General features: G+C 52.6%; 5 protein-coding genes across 5 annotated transcripts; 4 read left to right on the forward strand and 1 right to left on the reverse strand.

The window, feature by feature from the left end:
- Window positions 1-1376: 1376 nt before the first annotated feature.
- On the forward strand, window positions 1377-5323 carry COCSUDRAFT_46890 (hypothetical protein; the record flags this gene model as incomplete). Its single annotated transcript, XM_005649125.1, has 13 exons — window positions 1377-1460; window positions 1906-2044; window positions 2158-2358; window positions 2450-2583; window positions 2704-2925; window positions 3094-3303; window positions 3453-3581; window positions 3694-3801; window positions 3930-4082; window positions 4238-4436; window positions 4564-4687; window positions 4802-4973; window positions 5098-5323. The coding sequence occupies 13 exons, from the start codon at window positions 1377-1379 to the stop codon at window positions 5251-5253; spliced, it is 2031 nt and encodes a 676-aa protein (XP_005649182.1). The 3' UTR covers window positions 5254-5323.
- Window positions 5324-5389: 66 nt separating this feature from the next.
- Window positions 5390-7841, reverse strand: COCSUDRAFT_62068 (P-loop containing nucleoside triphosphate hydrolase protein; the record flags this gene model as incomplete). The annotated part of the gene is made up of 7 exons (XM_005649126.1): window positions 5390-5676; window positions 5812-6157; window positions 6399-6542; window positions 6648-6833; window positions 7014-7180; window positions 7286-7448; window positions 7830-7841. The coding sequence occupies 7 exons, from the start codon at window positions 7839-7841 to the stop codon at window positions 5390-5392; spliced, it is 1305 nt and encodes a 434-aa protein (XP_005649183.1).
- A 1157-nt stretch (window positions 7842-8998) lies between these two features.
- On the forward strand, window positions 8999-15967 carry COCSUDRAFT_62069 (hypothetical protein; the record flags this gene model as incomplete). The annotated part of the gene is made up of 23 exons (XM_005649127.1): window positions 8999-9019; window positions 9141-9341; window positions 9518-9751; window positions 9859-10057; window positions 10184-10252; window positions 10370-10530; window positions 10805-11032; window positions 11197-11304; window positions 11399-11562; window positions 11707-11743; window positions 12191-12310; window positions 12393-12482; window positions 12612-12837; window positions 12922-13034; window positions 13157-13321; window positions 13509-13911; window positions 14030-14310; window positions 14431-14591; window positions 14733-14976; window positions 15081-15218; window positions 15337-15592; window positions 15715-15821; window positions 15944-15967. The coding sequence occupies 23 exons, from the start codon at window positions 8999-9001 to the stop codon at window positions 15965-15967; spliced, it is 3750 nt and encodes a 1249-aa protein (XP_005649184.1).
- A 2677-nt stretch (window positions 15968-18644) lies between these two features.
- Window positions 18645-21684, forward strand: COCSUDRAFT_1016 (Adaptor protein complex beta subunit; the record flags this gene model as incomplete). Its single annotated transcript, XM_005649128.1, has 12 exons — window positions 18645-18716; window positions 18874-19086; window positions 19202-19313; window positions 19418-19500; window positions 19594-19656; window positions 19809-20000; window positions 20108-20230; window positions 20374-20590; window positions 20740-20888; window positions 21010-21059; window positions 21174-21392; window positions 21525-21684. Coding segments are annotated over 12 exons (1653 nt in total), but the record flags the coding sequence as incomplete, so codon positions are not given.
- An 837-nt stretch (window positions 21685-22521) lies between these two features.
- Window positions 22522-22850, forward strand: COCSUDRAFT_62071 (hypothetical protein; the record flags this gene model as incomplete). The annotated part of the gene is made up of 2 exons (XM_005649129.1): window positions 22522-22536; window positions 22611-22850. The coding sequence occupies 2 exons, from the start codon at window positions 22522-22524 to the stop codon at window positions 22848-22850; spliced, it is 255 nt and encodes an 84-aa protein (XP_005649186.1).
- Between the last annotated feature and the right edge of the window lie 731 nt (window positions 22851-23581).

A 23581-nucleotide genomic window follows, 5' to 3' on the forward strand; every position in this document is an offset into this window, starting at 1 on the left:
AAATTTTCGCTACCCCCATCTGGACTTGCTGCGAAGTCACGTCAGTGCCAATTGCCTTTGTTGAAAAGAGGACTCACACAGCTTCTTCAATATGAAGGTAAAGCCGCCCAGCTTGCATGAAACCTGTCCAGACATCTCATGGCTGAGTCATGAGAACTTAAGGCTGGCAAGGGCCATATAGCAGTAGCAACCATTGGCATGGACCCTGAGGATCCCCTCGATTACATACCCATCCTCATCAGCAACTTTCCTCGTTGAATGAGGACCTGGGCAAGAGCCCCTTCCGGTTGCCACAGAGCATCAGAGGCTGACGAACTCCTGCATCACATGCATCGGTCGCTTTGCTACGTTTTGGAAAATTCTTTGGTCAATCAAGGTATCTGCCATTTCAATAGACCGAAACTCACCCACCACCTGCCTCCTTGCTTTCCATGTTGGTGCACGTAAACTTGCCAGTTGAAGCGTTTCAGCTCTAGAAATGAAGTACACGACTCTGCGTAAACTTTGCACTAGTCATGCATTTGTAAACTCTGGCAGAAGATGATTGTTTACACGAGAGAAACTTGTTTGGCGAGGATTGTAGTAATTCTAATGCGCACACCCGCCCGTCCAATTAAGCAGTGCACCAACAACAATCATTCAAAAGAAAAGAAATAAGATTGGAAAGGAAACAGACATCGATCACCTCCAGATCACGCTTGGATCAGTCTTTATTCTGCACTTGCCTGATTTAGCTTCGGCTATTTTTAGAAGGTACACTGGTCGATCTACGACGCGATTTGGCCACCAGCCCTGTCCTGATACATCGTACAAATTGCGAACTGAATGTAATAGCTCAACGTCTGGGCATGTACTGTTGTCATTTGTGAATTTGTTTATTTTCTGCCTCTGGGATGCCTTTTCTTGGACAGCTTCAACTTGAGACAAACCGCGATCTCAAAACCAGATCGGACCTGAGCACCTTGATCTTATCAAACTGCGACTTCCTACAGCATTCATCCATCTTTCAACCATGAAAAGCAGCACGCTATCCTTCAATGAAAATTTCTGACGCCCCAGGCAAGAGATTTTCTAGACCACATTTCATCTCTTGATGAAACCTCAAAACCAGTTTCTGCGACTTATTTCTGACTCTGTGTCAATGTGCAGGCGATGGGCAACAAGCCATGCCTCAAGGACCTGTCGATCTAGCAGGCCTGAGACCAGAAGAACTCACTGAACTACTGCAGGCGCTGACGCCTCAACCATCCACATTATCCCTTGGGGAAACAGCAGAACCCCTGATGTCCAATCGGGTGTATGATGAGGCCACGCTGCTGCAAGCCATGGCCTTGGCAAACGCGGCTGCTTTACAGCACCAGAGCAGCGATGCTCAGATGGACATGCCACAGCTCTTTCCAGCCCTGTCAACAATGTCGCAGGCAGCACTGCTTGACTTGTTACAGCGCAGCACCTCTCAGGTGCAGCGTGTTCCTAGCACTCCATCAATTACTGAGGCTTCTGATTGTCGCAGTGCAAATGGCAACAGCCCTGACGCAGCTAACTAAAAGTATAAATCATTGTACCTCACCAGTAACTTGCTGTTCATGACGGTCTTGCTCCTGTAGGTGCCTGACACACCAGAGCCCCAGCCCGAACCGAGTCCTGCTTCATTTCAAACGCCGCCACCTGTGCAGCCGACGGCCGCAAGCAGCACTGAAGCTGCCTCTGCAAGGCCAGGAGCGCCTCGCAACAGGAAGCAGGAGCGCACTGCAGAGACATTCAGGAGGGGCTGCGCTCGACTGCGCACTATCCAGGTGACAGCAGATACAAAAAGCATAATAATAGCAATGCTGTCCTCCTTTTTGTGAGAAGAGGCCTCTTTGAAAGTGTTTGAGAGCTGAGCTTTTGCATGCATGGCGACAGGAAACGGAGCAGGGAAGACTTTTTGCCAGTAGAAGCCAGTGGCATGACTTCCGGTCCGCCCTGAAGCAGAGCCTGTCAATCCTGGGCAGGCTGCTGTCCCTGTGGAAGACTTCCATCCAAACTGTGGAGGCCAAGCATGGTGTGCTGACTTGCAAAATGCTCAGCTGAATATTAGATCCAGAAATAGAGGTGAATGTTCCGCAGAAAATGGCAAGTGATGTTGAAAGTCGTGACCTTGGTTTGTATGTGCAGGCTCAAATGTGTCACTGACGCTGTACTTCTTGCGATTTGCTCTGGGAATAAACGCTGCTCTCTGTCTCTTTTGGCTGGGCGGCACTGTCATTCCTTTCATGATCAGTCCACCACCAACATTCTCGTGGTCCTACTTCAAAACATACCGACCACTTGATCTCCTGCAAGGCTACGGCTTGCACAACACATTTTTGCTGTATGGTGAGCTTTTGGCACCTCGTTTGGTATAATCCTTTGCCAATGGTCACGCACAATGCAAGAGTTCAATTATCAAGTGTTTGAACCTCTGCAGGCGGGTATAATTATGGTGACAACATTGGAGGCAAAGGCGACTTTCGTCTGGACCTGAGCTTCCCACTTGAGATTGTGGCAGCCTTCTTCTTCAGCCTCGTTATGCTGCTGACCACCATCCACAAGAGACTGCAGGTAAAATAATTGACTTTGGTGTGAGCACTGAGTGCTCACTGTGTTGCATGCGCAGAGTTGCATCGGGGATTTCCTCTCAAGCAGCATTGTCTGGTGCAATTTTTGAAGCCGCGTGTGCAGGGTGCAGGCGATGGGGCATTTGTCGGCCAAAACAAGCTCTTCCCATTCTCCACTGTTGTGTTCACTTCCTGGGACTATCACCTGACAGATGCAAAGGCTGCGCGCAACCTGCGCAATTCCATCCGCAACCAGCTCGCTGAGATGGTCTTTGATGCCCAGCTGGCAGATGCTTACATCTCCAAGTCCACAAGGATCACCTCCATCATGCTGAAGGCAAGGCTTGTGTTTCTTTCCCCATGACAAAAGAGATTGATTTGGGTCCAGCACTGCAAAATGTATGGCTGGTTTGTAGGGTATTGTCGCCTATCCCTGCTTCAACTTTTAGATGCCGGTAAAGCATGTGATCTTTGCACCCCTGCATCGTGTTTGCTGACATGTGTGTCTGTGCAGGCATTTGGCCTGGTCATCGTGTGGCCTGTGATGGTCGGGGGCACAGCCATAGCAGTGTATTTGATCATCACAAACCAAGACGCCATTGCTCGCTACTTGGGGTTTGGGTTTGCCAGCACAGTCATGCTGTCACTGGTCACTGTCATCAGCCAGATGCTCGTGCACATGACAGTTGTGGCTGAAAACTGGCATCCCCGCCAGAGGACTAACGTGAGCACTTGTGCACAGCATTCCCTTCTGTGCAACTCATGTGTGGAAGCCATAGAATTACTTTAGCTGATCAGGATGGGTGTGAGGAAAGGCAGCGCTGATTTAATTGGTGTATCATTTTTGACTTGGGGAAGTTCTCTTTGGCACAGGTAGAGGCACTCAAGCTTCTGTCTATCAAGCTGATCAACACAGCCACTCTAGTTTACCAATTATATAGAATACAGACCAGTGTCTCAGGGGAGACCACAAGCACTGCAAAGGACGCCAGCACTTTCCAGGTGATGTTTCTCTTCTATTCGTGCGTTTTAATTACTTGGGTCATTCTCAAATCCTGGTCCATTCAGACCTGGCGTGCATGTGGTGAGATCACAGCTTTCCTTGCCCCCACAGACGTGCAATCTTGGCCTAGGGCGAGTGCAGGCAGATGCTTCCTGCAGCAAAGGCTACCTTTGTTGTGATGCAAGTTGTGCGGCGGCTGTTGTGCAGCCAACATTTGAGGTCCGCCTTTCTGCCTGAGTCATGAGGCTCAGCATAAACCCATGCAGTAGTGATGAGCCACCCATGAAAATCTTGATTGGCATGTTTGTGGGATCATTCTACTGACAGAAGGGTGCATTGTATGGCAGAGCCATTGCGTCCCAGGATGTGCGGAGAACTTGATTGGTCTAATCTTCTACAGGCTGGTGTTGACCAACATGGCAACGCTGAACCTGGTGGACGTTCTGATGGCGTGCATGTATCGCTTGCTTGGAATGGCTGTGACCTTTGACCCTCCAGCGGCAAGTTCCTTTTGTGATATCCAACAGCTCTGAAGTTTTGCATGATAGATGTATGTTCCATGTATGGCATGGGAGAGGCTCCTTGTACCCATTCTCCTTCATTGTAAAATATCACTTTACACATATGTTTTAAGACTGTTTGGTGGATGCTGCAGGTGGTCATTCAGATAATCGATACCGAGGTGCTCGTCTGGCTAGGCAGCATGTATGCGCCTCTGTTGCCATTCTTTGGCCTGGTGTCCAACATCGTCCTGTTCAACACAAAGAAGTTCCTGTCGCTGTACCTGTACACACCGCCAAAGGAGCGCTACTCAGCCTCGCGCACAAATGTGCTGGTCTACACCCTCATGCTGGGTATGTTAATCCCTTTTAGATAGGGGCATGCCGCCTTACTGATGCATGTCCAATGCACCTCACTATAGTGCTCACGTTGTGGAGGCAAAGAGGGGCATGCTGAGGTTGGGATGCTGTGACTACGCAGGTATCTTGACAGCTTGCAGCGTTCCCATGGTTTTCAACCTTCAGTATGGGCGCAAATACTGCGGCCCTCACCAGGGCATAAGCCAGACCAGTGCACTCAGCACTGCAGTCAGTCACGGACCTAGGTAGGAAGCCCATGGAAGTAAAGATCAGCATATGAGCAAGAGAACCACTTCCTGCCACACGCTTTAGGCATCAGTTCCAAAAAAGTTGACAACGCCTTCTTTCTTTGGTTGCAGGGTGCTCAACAATATTCTCACGTGGGCTATCTCTCCATTTGTGCTGGGGGGTCTGTGTGTTGTGTTGGGCTTCTTTCTTTTAGTGACTCAGGGACAGCGCTCCCACTTCAAAAAAGACAAGGAGCACCTCCGTTTGGAGTTTGAGCAGTATCGTCACCAGATGCAAGCAAAGGTATTACAGCATGCATGCGTTTCTATCCATCAGCTGCTCAAAAGTTGCCACCTTGCAACAGGCTGTAAGCTTGCAGGATCAAGTTGTGCCAGCAGGAACCTACAGTTTGTCTGCCTTCTGACAGGTGCTCATTGCAAGGAAGCTTAAAGGCAGGTCCTTGTCAATAGTATCTCAGACTAGCTCAGAAGGATCGAAAGACATGCGGATCACCGCCGCAGTTTATGTTGGAGCGTTCAGGGCCATCACGGCCTGTGTCCCATTTGGCCAGCAGTTCAAGTGATGCTGCGCATCTCAACAAAGCATCCAAGCAACCACATGTCTAGAACAGTGATTGTAAGGCTTGGCAAGTTACAATGGGCAGCTTTTCCAGGTGTTCACCTGTTGCAAGTCATTGCTATCAAGTACACCACACAACATCATACACCTTCAGGGTAGTCGGGCTCCTGCTTGTTTTGTTCCTGGAGCATTCTCAAGACAGCGCTTCTGAGGTCGTCCAGACCGCTCTCTGTCACAGAAGAGACCCAGATTGCCTGAGACAGTGCTGCAGCAATGGTAGGGGCATCAAGGCCCTGCTTGCCTCTGTCATTCCAGCTGAACTTTGCCGCTGTTTCTGATGCCTCCATCAGACTGGACGCCTCTCTGTCTGCATTCCTGACCCTTTCATGACTCTCCAGATCGGCTACCACCTGCGACCCGCCCTCCCCTGCACCAAAACCTCTTAAATCAGACAGATCTTCTCTGATCGTATCCCCAGCGCACTGCACATTCAGTCCGCCGTGGCACACTTCCAGCACACCACACACTCAGGCAGCAATTGCGAGACCTCTCCGAGCCGCACCTTCTTCAAGCAACTCATTGCCAGCACCGGCATCGCTGTCAACAGCAGAGCCAGTCGCGCCAAGCGTTTGCGGCTGCTCTGTTGCTGCAGCCCCCTGCGCCTGCGCGTGCACGTCCTGCAGCAGGTCCTGCTTGGTAAAAACGTCCAGCCAGGGCTTGTTGGGGAAGCGCGCTCTCAGGTCGGCCCGGATCTGCCACTGCGTGGCCGGGCTGGTGCCGCACTGCCCCGTCAGGTCAATGACGAACAGCACTGAGGTGGGCAGGAAGGCCATGCACGACACCGTCAGCCGCTCCATCGCGTTGCGATCCTCCTCTGCCCTGTTCAGCAGCCCTGGCGTGTCCGTCACCTGCGAGGGCACCCACATCTCCATGTTACCTTGTCCTTGAAGCCTCACCTGGGCTTTGTACCAAGTTGACTTGCACAGTCCCTGAGACATGCGTTCTCCTGAGAGCTTCCGATTAAAACCACTGGCCACATTGAGTCCAAAGAAATGGTGAAATCTGCTTCCATCCTACCAGTAATCTGCATGTCAAGAGCATTTTATGAGTATGTGGAAGAATGATAAGTATGTATGGGGACGTGGGCACCTGGTGGCGGCGGCCGTCCACATAGAAGTGCCCCATTTTGATGCTGCGCGTGGTGAAGGGGTAGTCGCATATCTCGGGCTGCCCCGACGACAGAATCTGCACCAGCGAAGACTTGCCCACATTTGGCGCCCCCACCAGTGCAACCTGCACCAACGCAAGCACCGTCATCATGAGAATGAAGTTCCGGGGCTACTGTAATCTTGTGCAGATGCTGACTGCATGTGCATTATAGCAGTGGCGGAGGCTTACTGTGGGCAGCATGAGGTCCACGACAGGCAGCCTGCGCAGCTGTTTCGCCATGTCTTTGAGGCCGTCCACCGCTGTGGCGCCCTTCTTGTACACGGCCGCCACATTCTCAAACCCCTCCACCCCCAGCGCTTCTGCCTCCTTCTTGTTGGCAGCCTTGCCTGCCCTGGCCGCGTACGCCTTCCCCACCTGCAAAGCACCCATCTTCAATTCACCTGCATTCCTCTTCGTGACATGGACCACGCAACTGGCAAATCGGCAAGTGTACAGAACGATGGGAAGCTGTGATGAGGGCTAAATTTTCAAGCAGAGAAGGCCATGTGACGGTGTGCTAATTTTCCAATTTGTGTGAAAAGAAAATGTTTGTACCTGGACAGCAGACTGGCGCAGGCTGGTCAAGCGCGCCAGCCGTTTCTCATACAGCTCCAAGCCGATTGTCAGATCCAGCAGTGCTCTCTCAAAGGGGTGCAGCCGCTCAGCAGCTGGGAATCCCTTGACACAGGCACCCAGCGGCGTGCTGATGGCCTTCACAAGCTCTGCACCAGCAGATCCCATGTCATGTGTCCCGCCTCCGTGGGCCCAGCATCACTTCCACGATCTCTTAGCGCTAATTCAGATGACCTGCTGGGCAGCCGCCTCACCATCCATCTGGCGAGCAGTTTTGTTTCGCGCTCGCGCGGCCTCATTCTTGAGCTTGGTATTGGGTCCAATGCGGCCGGCGCGCTTCAGGGCGCTGGCTAGGTGCTCGTCAGATGTTGGGACAATCGGAATTGATTGGAAAGCACCCGTCGCATTCCTCCTACCCTGTCACCCAATCCACACCAACAGTGGTCATGCCAGGATCACAGGAGCAGCGGCAAGATGAGAGAAAAAGCCCGTGTATGGCATGTCACTACTTACAATCCTTGGCTTTGAGTCTGTAGGGGCTGCTTGGCTGTCTTCATCTGCAGCAAACTCCAACACAGCTTCCTCTGATAGACCGACAGCCCGCTTGATGAGACCAGGGCTTCTGGTAGTCCATGCCCTTGAATCTGAAAGTCTTCTAATAGGCTCTACGGATTGAAACGGCAATCCTCTGACCTGTCCAAGAGCTGATCTGAGGCACCTGTTTCACAGAGAGAAGAGAGTTAGAGTCTCAGGCTGAGATATATCAATGTCGAAACTGTTGCCTCTAGTTCTCGTCACCGCTAACGACATTGTCTTGCCTGGTGAGGTGAACGTTGTTCCGATAACAAGTGCAACTGCCCTGGAGCAGCAGCATCAAGGAATACTATTGGTCAGTTATGATAGACCATCAAAGGCTGCAGCTTCTGCCCATGATGTGACTAAAGTCTTCTTGATGCAGAAGGAAAGGACAGATCTTAGTATGCCTGATCCACAGCGCCCAAGAAGCGTAGTTTCATTCGGAAAGGAGGCTTTCGGAAATTCCGACAGCTGTGATGACTGATCAGTCGCAGCTTCCAAGGCTTTGTTTTACTCACGGCTGCAAGACTGTTTCAAGATGTGGAAAAGGGGCCTGTAGACGTTTCAATATTTGCTATCTTTGGAATCACGACAGCAATTTCGCTTTTGTCCGTTGGGCGATGGTGGCATCATGTCTACCTTTTCTAGTCACCACACATTTTCTCATTCACTTGTTTGAATCAGATCGCTGAGATGAATTAAAATATGTCTATTGTAGCAGATCAGCAGGGCTTATACAATTCACCAGCATTTCCCAACAGCATTCAATGGTCTGAAGACAATCTTCTTGCCGTTGCCTCTGGGCACAGTGTGGTCATTCTTGACCCATGTGATCTCTCAGGTCCACGAATGTTTGTTGGCAACGACTTGGCATCTTCATCGATTTCAGGTTGCCAAGGTATAGACAGTCCAAGAAATGAGAAATGTGACTCACCAACCTCGCCTGGACATTGCATTTTTTGTTTTTGTTCTACTTCTGATCATATCAATCTTTCTTGACTTTTTCTTATGCGCGGCCTGTCGTCAGAAGGGCTTAACGAAGCTCAAGACAGCCTCCACAGCCAGCTCAGCAAAGTGCAAGATGCCAGCGTTAGTGGCACCTTCAAGCACGATGCAAAGATTTGTTCAGTGGCCTGGTCGCCAGCAGCTGCATGTTCTGCAAATGCCTGTCTCCTCACCACAGTGGACACCGACAGCAAGGTGCAAAGCATTTGCAGATGTCTGCCCTCACGGCTAGTATTTGCTTGATTGAAGGAGGAATTTCCCTTGAACCGAACATCAGTAAAGTCTCAAGCAAAGCTCATGCGCAGGTGAACATCTTTCAGCCGCCAGCTCATCTGCAGAATGAGTGGGTCCTTGCCAGCGACTTAACGGGAAAATTGCTGACCTACATGCACAGCACAGGCTGGAAGGTATTGCTGCATTCAAAGCTTCTGTTGTTCTTGATGGTTCCCACATGCATGCTGACAAGATGCCCTTTCGTAATTGTAGACACGCAGCACACCAGCTGAGAGAAGATTACCGCTTGTGCAGGAAGCAACAGCGGAGAAGCCTGGTGCCGTGGTGGGGGCAGCCCCGTTGGAGGAGCCTGCTATGATCAGGCTCAGGGGAGGTGGCCGCCCCAGAAAGCGGCCGAGGAGTCCTGTTGAGGAGCGGGCCAACTCAAATGCTCAGGCCTCCACCTCTGCAGTTTCTACATCACAGCCCCTGTTCAAGCCCGGAGATCACGTTGAGGTGCAGCCTGTGCATCATCCTGTATCGAGACACAAACTCAAACCAACTTGATGTGCTCACGCAGAGGTGTTGTGCATCGCGCTGGCTTGTGGGGTGGAGGTTCCCCTTTCAGCTATTGGTCTCAATATATTGACCGTTGGTTAAGCTGTGGCACCAATGAAGCTTTTTGGCTGCAGGTGACCAATGACGAGGCTGGGCTGCGGGGCTGCTGGTTCCCGGCGGCTGTGCAGCAGGTGGAGCGGGGCCTTGTCTTGGTGGCCTACGATGAGGTCGATGACGAGGACACAGGGGACGCGCTGCAGGAGTGGTTCCCTGCACCAGGAGCCCCGGCATATCTGCAAGCTTTGGCCAGCAACTTCAAAGCCCACACAGCCCCAGGCTACCTCATCCGGCCTCAGCCACCTGACAATGTAAGCAGCCTTTGCTCTGCTCTCCATTTTGTGCGATCACGAGGATCCTGCCTCGTGCATGGCGTAGAGGACATTGTTATGTTCTGGTCATGGAAATTATGGTACAGGTTGCGGAGAGGGGCAAGCGGCGTGATGTGGGGGAGACGATCGACGTGTACTTGGATGGCGGCTGGTGGGAAGCGACGGTGAAGCGTAGCTCGGGCAATGACGGCTCTGTCATTGCTCAAGTGGGTCTTGCAGAGCATGACGTCAGCTGTGCTGACATCAGAAGGAGGCTGTCATGGACCTCTGGCGGCTGGTCTCGTGGTATGCCCTCTGGCACTCCTGGTGCGAACATCAGACTTGAACACCCTTCTGTTTGTCCCTTGAGGTATTGTCCGTTACCGATGAACTGAGAAGAATTTCATCAATTCGGGTGTGCGGGGACTGCAGGGCGGGAGACAGGCATTGCGGAGGACAGCACGCCGCAGAGGAAGAGGCAGAAGGACTCCGCTTCTCAATGTATACCACCATCCTTTTGCATGGCTTTCTCTCTTTTTCTTGGGACCAAGCATATGGCTCACCGCAGTCAAAGAATGGGCGCATCAGGCTGCACCATGATGACGGATGCATGCACAGGTACTCCAGCTGCCTCCCAGGCAGGCACGGCACAGATCTACCGCATTCCGGAGGGCTTCTCTGCAGCAGACCTGCCGGCAGTGGACACGTCTTCTGGCGCCAGAGCGCATGGCACAATTGTCGCAGCTTTCAAGCAGCGGTTTTTGGATCTCCGCAAGCAGGTACATCTACAGCCCTTCTTGGCAAGCGCGGCAAACAACAAGGACAAGTGGTTCAACATGTCCTTGACTCATACCAGGAGCACGTGCTTGGCTCGCTGCTAATCCTTCCATATTTCTTACCCAACACCGAGCCAGAACATTTGTCCCACACTTGTCACTTTGCACTCTTTTTGCAGCTGTGCTGTGTTGCAACAGGTCTGCGTGAGTATGCTTGGGATAGGCATTCCCCTTCAATGCTTACTGCTCGCACTTCTAAACAATTGCTGTTGCACAGATTGAAAACCCTCCTTCGTATGAGAAGGGCGAGCAACTGGCAGAGGTGGATCAGCAGCTCTTGGAGCGCGTGAAGGCCGAGTTCCTGGCAGTGCACGGGAAGAAGCTGAAGAGGCTGCGCAAGAACCCAGATACTGCCATGCTGGCAGGGACAAGGCTGGTGCAGGCGCAGATTCTGGGAAATGTGGAAGATGAGGACGCGTTAGGCACCTTCGCCCCTGTCTACACAGTCCCCCAGGCAAGCACTTATCATGCCACTTGGCAGCTTTTGCACAGCATTGCAGATAACATGGAAGTTATCCTGGCAGCGAATGAGAATCACTGCATGTTTGCCTTCAAAATTTATTAAGCTGAGTGTGATGCACTAGTGTGAGCTTGTATCATGTGACACAGGACTTTGACGCCAGCGTCTTGAAACCCATCGCAACTGACAAGATCGGCAATGCAAAGATCAGCATTGCCATTGCCTTTGGGCAGCGATTCCTCGACCTTCGACAGCTGGTGTGCCCACACAGAACCTTCCTTTGCCTTCTCTGCATTTCCTTGCAAGATTGCTTTCACTCATCACGTTCCTTGATTTTTTTCTCTCCTGCAGGTGCCCGAGAGTGAGCTGCCGTCCTACAAGGCGAGGGAGCACCTGAAAGGCACTGATGCTGCACTGGTGGAGCGTGTGAAAGCAGAAGTGCTGGCTGTGTATGGCAAGAAGTTGGCAGGCATGGGCATAACGCCCAAGCATGTCCTGATGGAAGGGCGCAGAGGGTAAGTGCTGGCTTCATGCTTATCCCGCTGTGAGGTTTGCCACGGCTAGCAATGGCTCAACACTGTCCTTCCATGTCAGCTTCAACATGAGTAGGTGCCGGGGTCCTGTGCATGGCATGATGTGTTTGTTTGCTGCCCTTGCAGGATCAGGGCGGTGTGGGATCCTGTCACGGGAGAGGTGGTGAACAACGGTAAGAACTTGAAGTATCAGCAGATGAAGAGGCAACTCCAGGATACTCCGACGCCTTCCCAGGAACATGCAGCAACCGGCCATGAAGCAGGTGATTTGGGGTGTCTTACCTTGGTCTATTGATAGATCTAGTAATTGAGAGTCAACATTTTGCTGCATTGTGACTAAACTCTTGCTTTGATTTGGTGTCTGATTTTTGGACACTGCGTTGTGTCTTGAAGGAAACCCTTGATGCTGCAACAGGTGGGCAGCAGGCGCAGGGAAGAGCCAATGCTGGGCAAGAATGGGCAATCACTGTTGATCCAAATGAACCATACAAGGCATGTGATCTTCTCATGTCAAATCCCGCTCGGCCATTGTTCAGACACAGCAGTATATGAGTATTGGGTTTCTTTCTAACTGTGCTGAATTTATTCCCCACTGTGGTTTGTCCTGCAGGTGCCTGCGGACTTTGATGCAGCTGCCTGCCTGCCTGGCGCGGACAGCACCAACAAGAAGCGGATCATTGCCACATTCCCCCTTGTCTTCCTGCTCAGATGGCTGGCATTGCGCGCTGAGGTGAGCTCCACATGCACGAAATTTGTCTTCATGAACATTCTGTTTCAATCCAGGATGTTCTGCTGATGTTGGCTGTGCGCAGATTCCTGAGGAAGAACAGGAGAAGTACGAGAAGGGGCAGCACTTGCGAGGCAGGGATGCAGAGATTGCAGACCAAGTCTGCGCAGAGATGGTGTGCTCATCCTTCTTTTTCGTCTCACTCCTATTGGTTTTCATCATTTCTCAGTTCTGCTTGGTCAATTGATAGGATCCACTGTGCCTTGTGCTGCTATTTGCTTCAAATTCTCCTGACGCTGTGCAGATGTCAGCTTTCAAGGAGCCGTTGACGGGGGCGGGCTTGACAGAGAAGTGGCTGATGAGAGAGGGCAAGGTCCAGATCAGGCTGAATGCTGTGCGCACGCGCCTGAAAGGAGCACTCCCTGATGCAGCCGCGGCTAAGCAAGCCGCTGACATCGCTGCACTGCAGCAGCGCATCAGCGCAGTCGTGCAGAAGCAGGCTTTCCTGGAGGGGATGCCGGGAATTCCTGGTGCGCATGCATGCAACCTATTGCGTTCTGTTCTCAGCTTAGTACATTGTGGTGCTTGAGCACGGTGTGGGCTGCCCTCCACAGACCCCTTTCCCCGGCCGAGGAGGGTTTCAAGTGCAGCTGGGGCCCAGGCGCCATCAGTGCCATCCTTCACAGAAGAATATGAACGGCGGCTCTTCTCCATCTCTGCTCTGCAGGTTTGCAGCTCCTCCAGAAACAGAGGTTGCATTGCCTGAAAATGGCTGTGAAATCAGATTGGAGGCTGCTGAAAACTCCACGAGGGGATCACTCAGAAGACGTGAGGGGATTGCTTGTGCAGGTGGCATGGTCACCTGTTTGCGTCACTGGGGGGGCCAATGCTGCGAGGTTCTCGATCCTGGCAGTGGGCACAAAGTCTGGAAGGGTGTGGTTGTGGCGCTACAGAATGCCCGAGAGCTTCTCACTCAAGGAGGCGAGTGACCTGGTGGATCACAGCTTCAGCTTGGTGAGTTCTTAATTCTTGCTGAGTAAAAAAAATAACCTGGAAATTCTTGAAATGTGAAAATCGACGTTCTGCGATTTTGAGCACACGACGACTGTTGTGTTCAACGTTTTGTGCTGCTGTTGGTGAAGCTTGTAGTGCCAAAAAAAGCAGCCATGATGACATGGGTGAAAAGGTATGGTTTGCGCAGGTGGGCTCCTTTGTGGCGCATGCTGGCTGGGTGACAGCGCTGGCCTGGTGCGCTGTCGGCGATTACCTGGTCCTGGCAACAGGGTGCTCCGAGGGCTCTGTGCGGCTCTACACCGCTGCGCAGGCCGCACTTGCTGACCTGCCCGACATCCTGCCAGCGCCCACCCCAGAAGACCAGGCCCCAACAGCCACAGAGCCTCAGACAGGCGGAGATGCCAGGGGTGCATCTGAGCAAATATCAAGCACAGCGACATTGCAGACAAATGCAGCGACAGCTGGAGGCAGTAATGGAGCAGCAGATGGAGCCCGGCCGCCCGCCATGCAGCTAATGGCTGTGCTCGTGACGGCAGACTTGCGCGGCGTGACATGCATCGACTTGCGCCTCAGATCAAACAGCAGCACAGGTGAGAACCTGTAGCCTGGAGTGTCTGCACAACGCTGCACTTGCAAGTTTATCAGAGCTGCACTGCAAGGTATTTAGAAGCTCACGCTTGACAGTGGTTGTCGGTTGTCATTGTGCAGGAGCATCCACGCTGTGCCTGGCAGCTGGCAAGGCTGCGGGCATGGTGGCAGTGTGGGAGAGCGGCCCTCTGGCGAAGGACTCCTGTGGAGCCCCTTGCGCCAGCCAGCAGCGCGCCTACAGCAACAAGGCACATGGCTCCATGGCAGTCACCGGTGTCTCATGGGCACGCTGCTGTCCATCTCCCCTGCATGTGCCTGGGAGCTCCCAGGATGGCCAGGCACTGCTGTGCACGACCGGGCTGGATGGTGGTGTCAAAGCATGGCGATGGCAAAAGGATCAGGTGATGCCAAGAATGGGCCCTGCCTATCAAGTGCCTCTCTCTGCCCATCTCAATGGATCACGTCAAAGGCAGTGCAACATGGTCTGAATGACGCTGAGCCTGTTAATGCAATGTGTGCAGTTGATGGAAGTGGAGCTGCCACAGAGCCTGCATGGCACACCTCCCAGTGCAGAAGCAGGCAGCATACAGACACAGCATCGAACCTTTGGAGTTGCCACGTCAGGCAATGGGTTGTTGGCAGCTGTTGCCCGGGAATCTCCACGGCCCAAAGCTAGTGATGGGTGCGCCAATGCCTCCTTCACTTCACGACACACAACCCATGTCACATCGCAATGACATCCAGTATTTGGGCCTCCTTCTTCTGTCAGGAAGAGGGCACATGGTGCAATGCTGCGATGAAAATGCCAAGGGTGTGGTGGCAGGCCTGAGGACATCTCCAGGAAGCTGTGGCGCGGCTGCGTGCAGCTGCTGCGGCTGCATGGACCTGCAGCTCCGCTGGGCCCCCACCCAGCAGCAGCCCTGTCATGCGTGCCTCCCCTGGTGCACCTGGGTGTGCCGTTCCCTGCAGACAGGCTGTGGGACGCCGCGGCTGCCGTCTCATGCGCAAGCTCGCTGGACGCACAGAGCAGCGGCAGCAGTCAGCTGAAAGTGGAAGCTGCCCAAGCGGTCCAGGCAAGTCCTGCTTCCTATCATTCTGTCTGGTGGATATTCAAGTGGCATCGATTTTGACCTTTCATTTGAGTACACGCTTGTGTTGGGGGTGTTTGCAGGGTCTCTTGTCAGACCTGGAGCGGCCTTTCTCAGCACATGCGCCCTCCAGCAGCCTATCCCCAATTCCCGAAGTGGCCTGGCACGGGCTGCAGCTGTCAAACGCCATCCGACGCCTGCTGCACCCATTACCGTTGCAGGTGGCCCACATTTATTCTTTCTGAGTGCCAGACATCACTCACACCATCTGTTCTCTTGACGGAAACTCCTGGAGATTAAGGCGTTTGCTGCAGCATGCTGAACATGAGTGTGCTGCAGGGAGCCACAAACAGCCTTCGCAACGGCAGCAGCTCTTGCCTCTGCCGGCCAGCTCTGGATACTGGCCCTGAGTGGGATGCTGCTCTTGAGCACAACGAGCTGGCGCTGTTACAGCGCCATGTGCTCAGCTGCCTGTCTGACTCAGACAGCCTGGAAGGCAGTGGGACTGGGCCTGATGGGTCGCTGCAGGTCATGCTGGCTTGGGTCAAGGCAAATGCTCAGGACCTGCATCCTGAGTTGCTGAGCATCTGTGAAGGTGCGAGCAGCTGCCCATGACGGTGTTTGTTGGGACATTCAATTATGGCTTCTCGGTGTCCATCTGTATTTATGGATCCATGCAGCATCACAGGTTCAGCAAACAATGTATTGTGCCTGCAGGAGCATCGGCCAGCACCCATGCTGAGGAGAACCCTCTCCGGAGTTCAGAGCTTGTTATGACTGGGGGGCCTCTGCAGTCAGCGAGGGCAGCTGAGGCAGACATTGGGGTGCGACTCTGTCCCCCATGTACCACTCCTGACTACCCTCATGCTATGTACCTGATATCCCTGCCATGCTATTTGTTCTCTGGCGGTGATGATCACAAATCTGTGCAGACTGATTTGTGCAGCTCCCAGACCATGTGCTGGCATGACGCTGTGCGTTTTTGACGAACAGGGCTGTACGGTCAGCTTGCAGCGTTGTGCGGCGAGCTTGCGGCTGTGCGAGGGAAGCCCGCCGTGGCTCTGCCTCCTGTGCAGGCGCACATACAGCTCCAGCAAGGCTTTCCAGCATGTGCCCACTTGCCTGTATTGTGGGGTGGCGCTTGGGCCATGCCTCCCACCAATGTTTCTGCACTGGCCTGGTTCGCAGTGAGTTACTACTGACTTTGACTCTGCGGTTGAGTGCTCCAAATGAGATTCAAATATGTTATTGTACAGGCAGGCGTATCCCCAAAGAGGTGGATCTGAATATTGGGCTCTTTAAAAGTTTGAGCAAAATTTTGCCTAAGCATTGTACAACATGTATTTAAAATTTCCATGGTGAAGATCCTCTTAAGACTCTTGGTCGGACCTTGCAAGGTGGAAAGTACAGATATCCATCAAGCTTATATATAGCATTGGCGCGTCAATAATCAACGATATTTAGAGCTGTACATCCATTTGCAGCCCACATACCGTTCAGAACGAGTCATTACAAGTGATCATTTCTCATTTGTGATAATTTCAATCATTGTACAGGATCTTGATGGTCCTTTGATCCCACACAATTATACATGTGGGTCGGGCAAAAATCTGTCATTTGCAGCTCTGCTGACAGGGCCCGACCCTGTCACCACCCAAAGCTGTGACCAGAACTCCGGATCCGGTGGTACCATGACCGTCATGGTGACCAAAGGGCACACCTGGGGGCCCAACATAAATGAGAGTTACCAAGACATCAGGAATGCCATTGTGAGGTGTCACAAGCAATTCTCACTTGCACGTGAAAGTGCACTTGACGAAACAGACCGAAACACACCCTTCGAGACCGCTTCAAGCAGGTTCCAAAGGCGTATTCAACACATTTTTTGTCCTAGGATCTTGAGTTTCACACGGTCGCCCACTGGCCAGCACCGTGCACATATGTCCCCATCTCTTCAAGACTTGAGGCAGCCTGGATCAGGCAGGCACTTCACCCGGAAAGAAAAATAGTTCTGTATCTGTTTGCCATGAACTGCAACTGGGCAGCCTTTCCTACGCGGGTTCTGTTCCAACTTGAATTCCTCCTGAATGTTTCCTGGCACACTCCCTCCACTACTCCTGCCGACCAGGCCATACTTCTTCCCTGCATGTCTATGTCTGTTTTTGTACGGTGCTACCGCTGGGTACCGAGCTCACCAAGCAGGCCATTCTCATGGTCCAAGCCATTCACTTCTGGCGGTGGTCTGAAATCGCCAGGGAGAAAGGCAATTTTTGCTTTGATGCTCTTGAGGGTATTGCAGACCTCTCTAATCTCTTGCACAGCCAGCTTGATGTCCCTGGAACACTCTGGGAGTTTGAAGATGGCCAGTATGAGACTGTCCACAACGCTCCACACTTGCCACCCCAGACTCATTGCGGTGGATGTGCTCCGCCTCCATTGCACAGCGGCAGCTGGCCACAAAGCAGCTGCAATGCAGGCAGCTGCCGCAGCAGAACTCAACGATGAACCTGAGACTGAAAGCAGGATGGAGACGATACGCTGCCAATGGCCTGCTATGAGGATGACAGCAGCCAATGTAAGGAGGCTCCACTGCCGCCGCCCAAGCTGTTTCAGCCGCTCTGCGCACCATAAAGACACTGCTATTAGCTAATGCTCAAGGAACCTTGTCAATTCAGAAACAACAGCAACGAATCCACATTTCGTCTATCCCCATCCAACTCGAATGCATGTCTGATATGCCGAAATGGGGGAAGGTCGTTGTTAAATCGGACACCAATTTAATGTATCGTAGCACACTGTGTCCGAAACGCATAATAGGGTTCAAAGCCTCCTAGCACTTTCCGGCACTTCTTACTTCTCGGCCTGTATGCACCAGTAGGACACCTTTAGACGGTCTCTGAGGGGTGATCTCCTCCTCAAAGATTTCGCTGCTGATGGAATCGGCTTCAGTGCTCCTGTCCTCGACCTTGTTGTATGTGTCCGCGGACGAGCATCCAGACGCACTATCCGTCCGGCTGCAGGACCGACGATGCATGCGTTTGGACCATGACTTGATTGCAAGGATTGCCGCTTTGTGCCCAAATCTTCTCCTCGGCGACTTGCTCTCCGTGCTGTCGGCAAGACTCGACTGCATAACCGACTTTACCGAACGTACAACGGAGAGTGTTATTCCGCAGATGAACACTCCACAGCCAATAGCAGGGTACATGCTACCAACATCCTGGAATTGTCAGTCGTGTCCACATGTCTTCAAGATTATTTTGCAAGGACCAAGGATTGAGAGAGAAGAGAAGGGCGCAAGCCCTATTTACAAACCCCCAAATATGTATATCCAAAGTTATGCCCTCGCAATTGTTGACTCATCAGTTGCATGGGAACTTAGAAGCTCACCTCGGCATTCTGAAAGCTTAGCTTTCTCTACGGGGGGCTAGAAAGCAATTTGAGATTATTTCCTAGAATACTGGTGTTCTGTACCAAAGACAAGTATATCAAGGGCCTGAAGAGCTCGCACTCAACAGTCAAGGGAAGAGGCAAAGTCTGCCATGGGGGAAAGTAAGAGCCGGGGAGAGTTGGCAGAGATCAGGACAACATTAGCTTCTCTTGCATCCACATCGGGATCTTCCAAGGGTGAAACGGCTGTCACTGCTAAGCGTGATGTGTTCAAAAAGATCATCAACTACATCACGATCGGCATCGATATGTCCAGCTTATTCATGCAGGTAGTTTCTTTGATCACTTTATTTCCTCTCGTTGCCACACATAAATTCTCTTTGGCAATGAAGTTGGCTGAGATTGGCTTAGTGGGACTGCTGGATTCCCTACTGCACTGTTTGAAGGAGACAAGATGCAGCCTCACTGTGTCATGATTGATTGCAGGTCATGACGTGCGCAGTGTCGAGTGGGGAGGATATTGTGCTTAAGAAGATGTTGTACTTGTATATATGCACATACGCCCAGTCCAACCCTGACCTCACACTGCTCACCATTAACCTCCTCACTAAGGACTGCAAAGACCAGGATCCCACTATCCGCGGTCTTGCTTTGCGCTCTCTGTGTCAACTGAGGGTGGCGAATCTGGTGGAGTACATTGTACGTCCCTACCAACAGCCAGATGGTTTTCACTATGTGTCCAACAAAGAGTCCAAATAAGACTAACAGGTTATTGAGGTCCAAGAGGAATTCAAGTGGCAGTGCTGTTTCGCAGATGTCCCCGATCCAGCAAGGTCTGCAAGATGCACACCCCTACGTCAGACGTACTGCAGTCATGGGAGTGCTGAAGGTGTACCATCTGGACAAAGCAGCGGTCCTCAATGCAGGTAAGCTCGAGCCCTTCCCTTTCTTGGCTCCATCTGTTTTCTCGCTCTTGCTATGACACTCCTTGCACAAATATTTTTAAAAAAAGCCGCGTGGTTATTCGCAGGTATGCTGGACACCTTGCAAGACATCATGGTGCAGGACAAAGACGCCCAGGTTGTGGCAAATTGCATGTCCGTCCTGAAACAGGTATGGTGGCACTCTTCACAAGCCTCTGCAGCAGGCACCCTATAATGCATGCCTCCTCATGTTCTTGACCATGCATGCTTGGTGCCCGCGCAGGCTGGCGCAGCACAGAAGTTGGTGTCACGCTCGCTCGTCATCCCATTGCTGAATCGCATCAAGGTGAGCCAATCGCGGCTGCTCTTTCCAGCCAGAAGGAGCTCCTCATGCTTGCACACATACATCCTTGAAGCCCAGCCACATTGCATGCCAGCATGGCATAAGTATGCTCACAGCAATTGGGAAATCTGACCTGAGATCATTGTGTGGGGCAGGAGTTCTCAGAGTGGGCGCAGTGCCAGGTGCTAGAGGCTGTCAGCGCTTACAAACCGAGCAATGAGCAGGAGGTGTACGATATCATGAACGTCCTGGACGACAGGCTGCTGCACTCCAATTCAGCTGTGGTCATGGCCACTGTCAAGCTGTTCCTGCACCTCACCCTCTCCATGCCCCCCACTCACCAGCAGGTGCCCCCTCTGCCACCCTCTTGAGTTCGTTGGTCTCCCATATGTTATGTCAATGTTGCATCATGACTGGCAGGTGATTGCTCAGCTATGTGCATGGTATTGGCCAGGTCCTGGAGAGGATAAAGGACCCGCTGCAGACTCTCATCTCACGGGATCACTTTGAGACGGCATATGCAGTGCTTGCCCACTTCTTGCTCATTGCACAGCGCGCCCCTGTCCTCTTCTCGCAGGTAGCCTCCTTTGCTGTGCCTAAAACTTCCTTCTAAGTTGCTACCCTTTTTGCGATGCAATGTAGTGAACATTTGCAGCAGTGGCCACGGTGGCAGACCTCTTGGACCCAATCTTGTGAATGTTATGATTGCCTTCCTTGCAGATCTACACAACATTCTTCTGCCGCCAGAATGAGCCCAGCTACATCAAGACGCTCAAGCTTGAGATATTGACAGCCCTGGCGGACGAGACAAACGCATACGAGATCGCCACCGAGCTCACGGAGTATGTCAATGACATAGACGAGCAGCTGGCTCGAGAAGCTGTCAAGGCCGTGGGGCGCATTGCAATAGAGGCAAATTTTCCATCCCTCAGCACCAGTCTTATAGCGCTGTCTTGATGTATTGTCATTTGCCTTTCAGTAATAAAAGATCAATATGCTGTGATGTAACAACTCTAACTGTAGAAGCAGAAGGTGAAAATTGAAATTCCATGCTTTTTGATGCTCAATCGCAGGTGCAGGATGTAGGAGGGATCGTTGAGCGGTTGCTGGGATTCCTGGAGACAGGAAAAGCTTTTGTGACAGCGGAGGCAGTGATCCAGATTAAGGATCTTCTGAGGCGCTATCCCGCCATTGCCGAAGCCTGCCTGGCCTCAGTCTCGTCCATTGCTCCTGAGGTAAGATTGCCTTTCTATCCCTCATGTGTTTTACAATGAAGACTCTTCCTATAATCAGATTGCAAGGACCACAATCACAGGGAAAACCAGTCGACTTCCTGCATTGTGCTTGTCAACACAGGATGTGACAGAACCAGAGGGGCGCGCAGCTTTCATTTGGATCCTCGGAGAGTATGGACACAACATTCAGGCAAGCAGAGACAACACATTCCCTGCCTAATCATCTTGAACAAGGCACTCAGAAAAATTTAAGTGTCCATACTTGATGTGACACATTAAAAGGAGATGCAACACGCTTGCACAGGATGCGCCATATCTTCTGGAGCCTCTTGGCAGCAGCTTTGCGGACGAGCCGGTGCCTGTGAGGCTGGCGCTGCTGGCGGCTGTGGGCAAGCTCTTCTTCAAGCGCCCGCCCGAGTGCCAGCGCCTGTTGGGCACCGTGCTGGCTGCTGCCATGAGCGACGCCAATCAGGACGTCCATGACAGAGCCCTGCTGTACTACAGGTTCACCCCCTGACATCCACCTGATCTGCCTTACATTTGAGATGCCCTGTCTTCCAGTGCATACCGTACATTTTGTATTCTGCTGCAGAGGATTATTTCGGGGACTCACTAATGGCAATTTGTGCTTTTCAGGCTGCTGCAGCAGAGCGTGAGGGAGGCAGAGCGGGTGGTGGGCGCGCCTCTGCCAGCCATCTCCCACTTTGCAGAGGAGCAGAGCCCCGAGCTGCGCGATCGGATCTTTGACGAGTTTAACTCCCTCGCCGTGGTGCTGAAAGCTCCGTCGGCCAATTTTCTACAGGAGTCACCTGTCACAGCCGTTGACGATGTCCTGGAAGGCCCTACGGTGCTTAAAACACCCATTCCTTTGTAGACATGTTATCTCTGTGATTTCCCAGCATTGTTGCAGCTACAGAGTCGAGCCTTACCTCTCATCAAGGCTGCAAAGTGACCGAATGCTTGCGCTAATGCCAGGCGTTGCCAGAGACTCCCAGAGCAGCGGCAGGGGTGGATGAGGGCAGCGCACTGCTGAGCTCGCACGAGCAGGAGGAGGCGCTCATCGACACATCCACCTCCAATGGCAACTCTCCAGGTGTGCCCACCACCGCCCAATGACAGCAGCGCTTCCTCCATGAACGCACAACCCATGCTTCACATACTTTCAAGCTCTCACTTCACTTCCGAGAACTTTCCAACTGAGTCCAACTTCCAACAGTCCACTTCACACTGCACTTTAGTTCCTGCTTTCATTCTCCACTTATCTGACGATGTTACCCCTCCATGCGTGCAGGCCCTTCTCTCATGTCGAGCGCGGCCCCGGCAGCTGCGCCGACAACATCAGCGTCCGCACTGGACGACCTGCTGGGGCTGAGCGACGGAGTCTTTGGCGCACCCGCGGCAGCGCTGCCCGCCCCCACGCCGACACTGTCCCTGGAGCCGCGGCCGGTGCTGACGCCTGCAGCCTTCCAGGCCTCCTGGGGCTCTCTGCAGCCTGCCGCGCGCTTCTCCCACCCGCTGCCCCCCTCCGCGCTGGCTGCCATCGAGGCCAACAACCACCAGGCACGCCCCACTATAACCTAGCTGTTCAAGCGCACATTACAGTATTGCTCGTCAACATGCCTACCATGAAAGCATGTGCATGTCCAAAGTTTTTCCGTTGAGGTGAGAAGCATCTGGACGCATCCAGCATCGCTGAGAAGTCCTGGTGTGGGATGTCTGCAGGACTTTTGCCGCAGAGTTGGGGCGGTGGGCATTGCGACGATGGCCTCGGGCGGGGTGGCGCCCACCTTCAGGTTCTACATGTATGCCAAGCCGACAGGCAGCCCATCCACGGTGCTGCTGGAGGCTATCGTGGACAAGAGCGCTGGAAGCGCGAGTGTGACCCTGAAGTGCGAGGACGCAGCGTTGGTGCAGCAGTTTGGCGAGCTGTTCCGCAGGCAGTTGGATGCCATGGCAGGGTAGCCACAGCTGCCGCTTCTGCTCAGTACTCATGTGCTTTGTATCAAATGCATGACGCCGTTCTGGTCGCCGTGCTCTTCAATTTGTATGGTAGCTGCATTATACCAGACCCTCGGTTTTGTGCACGGGTGCTCCTTATATGAGATGCTATCTTCTGCTTGTGCTTATGAGGTGTCTGGGATATTGTACCTGAGCATGGCAAGATTTGACGCAGCCTGTGCTTTCCAGGGTTGACACCCTCGGCCCGGCATTGCATAGTGGTTGGAGGTTGACCAAGGGAGGCAGCCAAACGGGGCCCACCGGTGGTACCATGATCTAGATTAGTCCTTGTACGTGCAATGGGAATGGCTTTGATCGAGCTATGATGATACTCTATCGCAGGATCATAATATCGTGGAAGCCCCACTGCCAGGGGATGCGGGTTATGAGCATAATGTGGCTCAAATGCTGTAAGGAAGGCCCATGTCGACAACGCATCTGCACAACCAGCTGACAGGAACATGCATGAGCACCTCGAACACGAGCTCCACGTGAAAGTTCCTTCCATTTCCATACCAGAGCATCAAGTTGCATGGATGTCACGATCCACGGTCTAAAAGATTCAATCAGTTGCAAAGGGTTTACAATCTCCTCTCTTCTACAATTCGCTACTGCACATTGCCACTCAACTGACAGTAGATGGCTACAGCACATTCATTCGCAGAGCAAACGCCCTTTGCACAGGTTGCTATATG

This window comes from Coccomyxa subellipsoidea (assembly GCF_000258705.1).
Source record: "Coccomyxa subellipsoidea C-169, whole genome shotgun sequence".
Taxonomy (NCBI): Eukaryota; Viridiplantae; Chlorophyta; class Trebouxiophyceae; family Coccomyxaceae; genus Coccomyxa; species Coccomyxa subellipsoidea.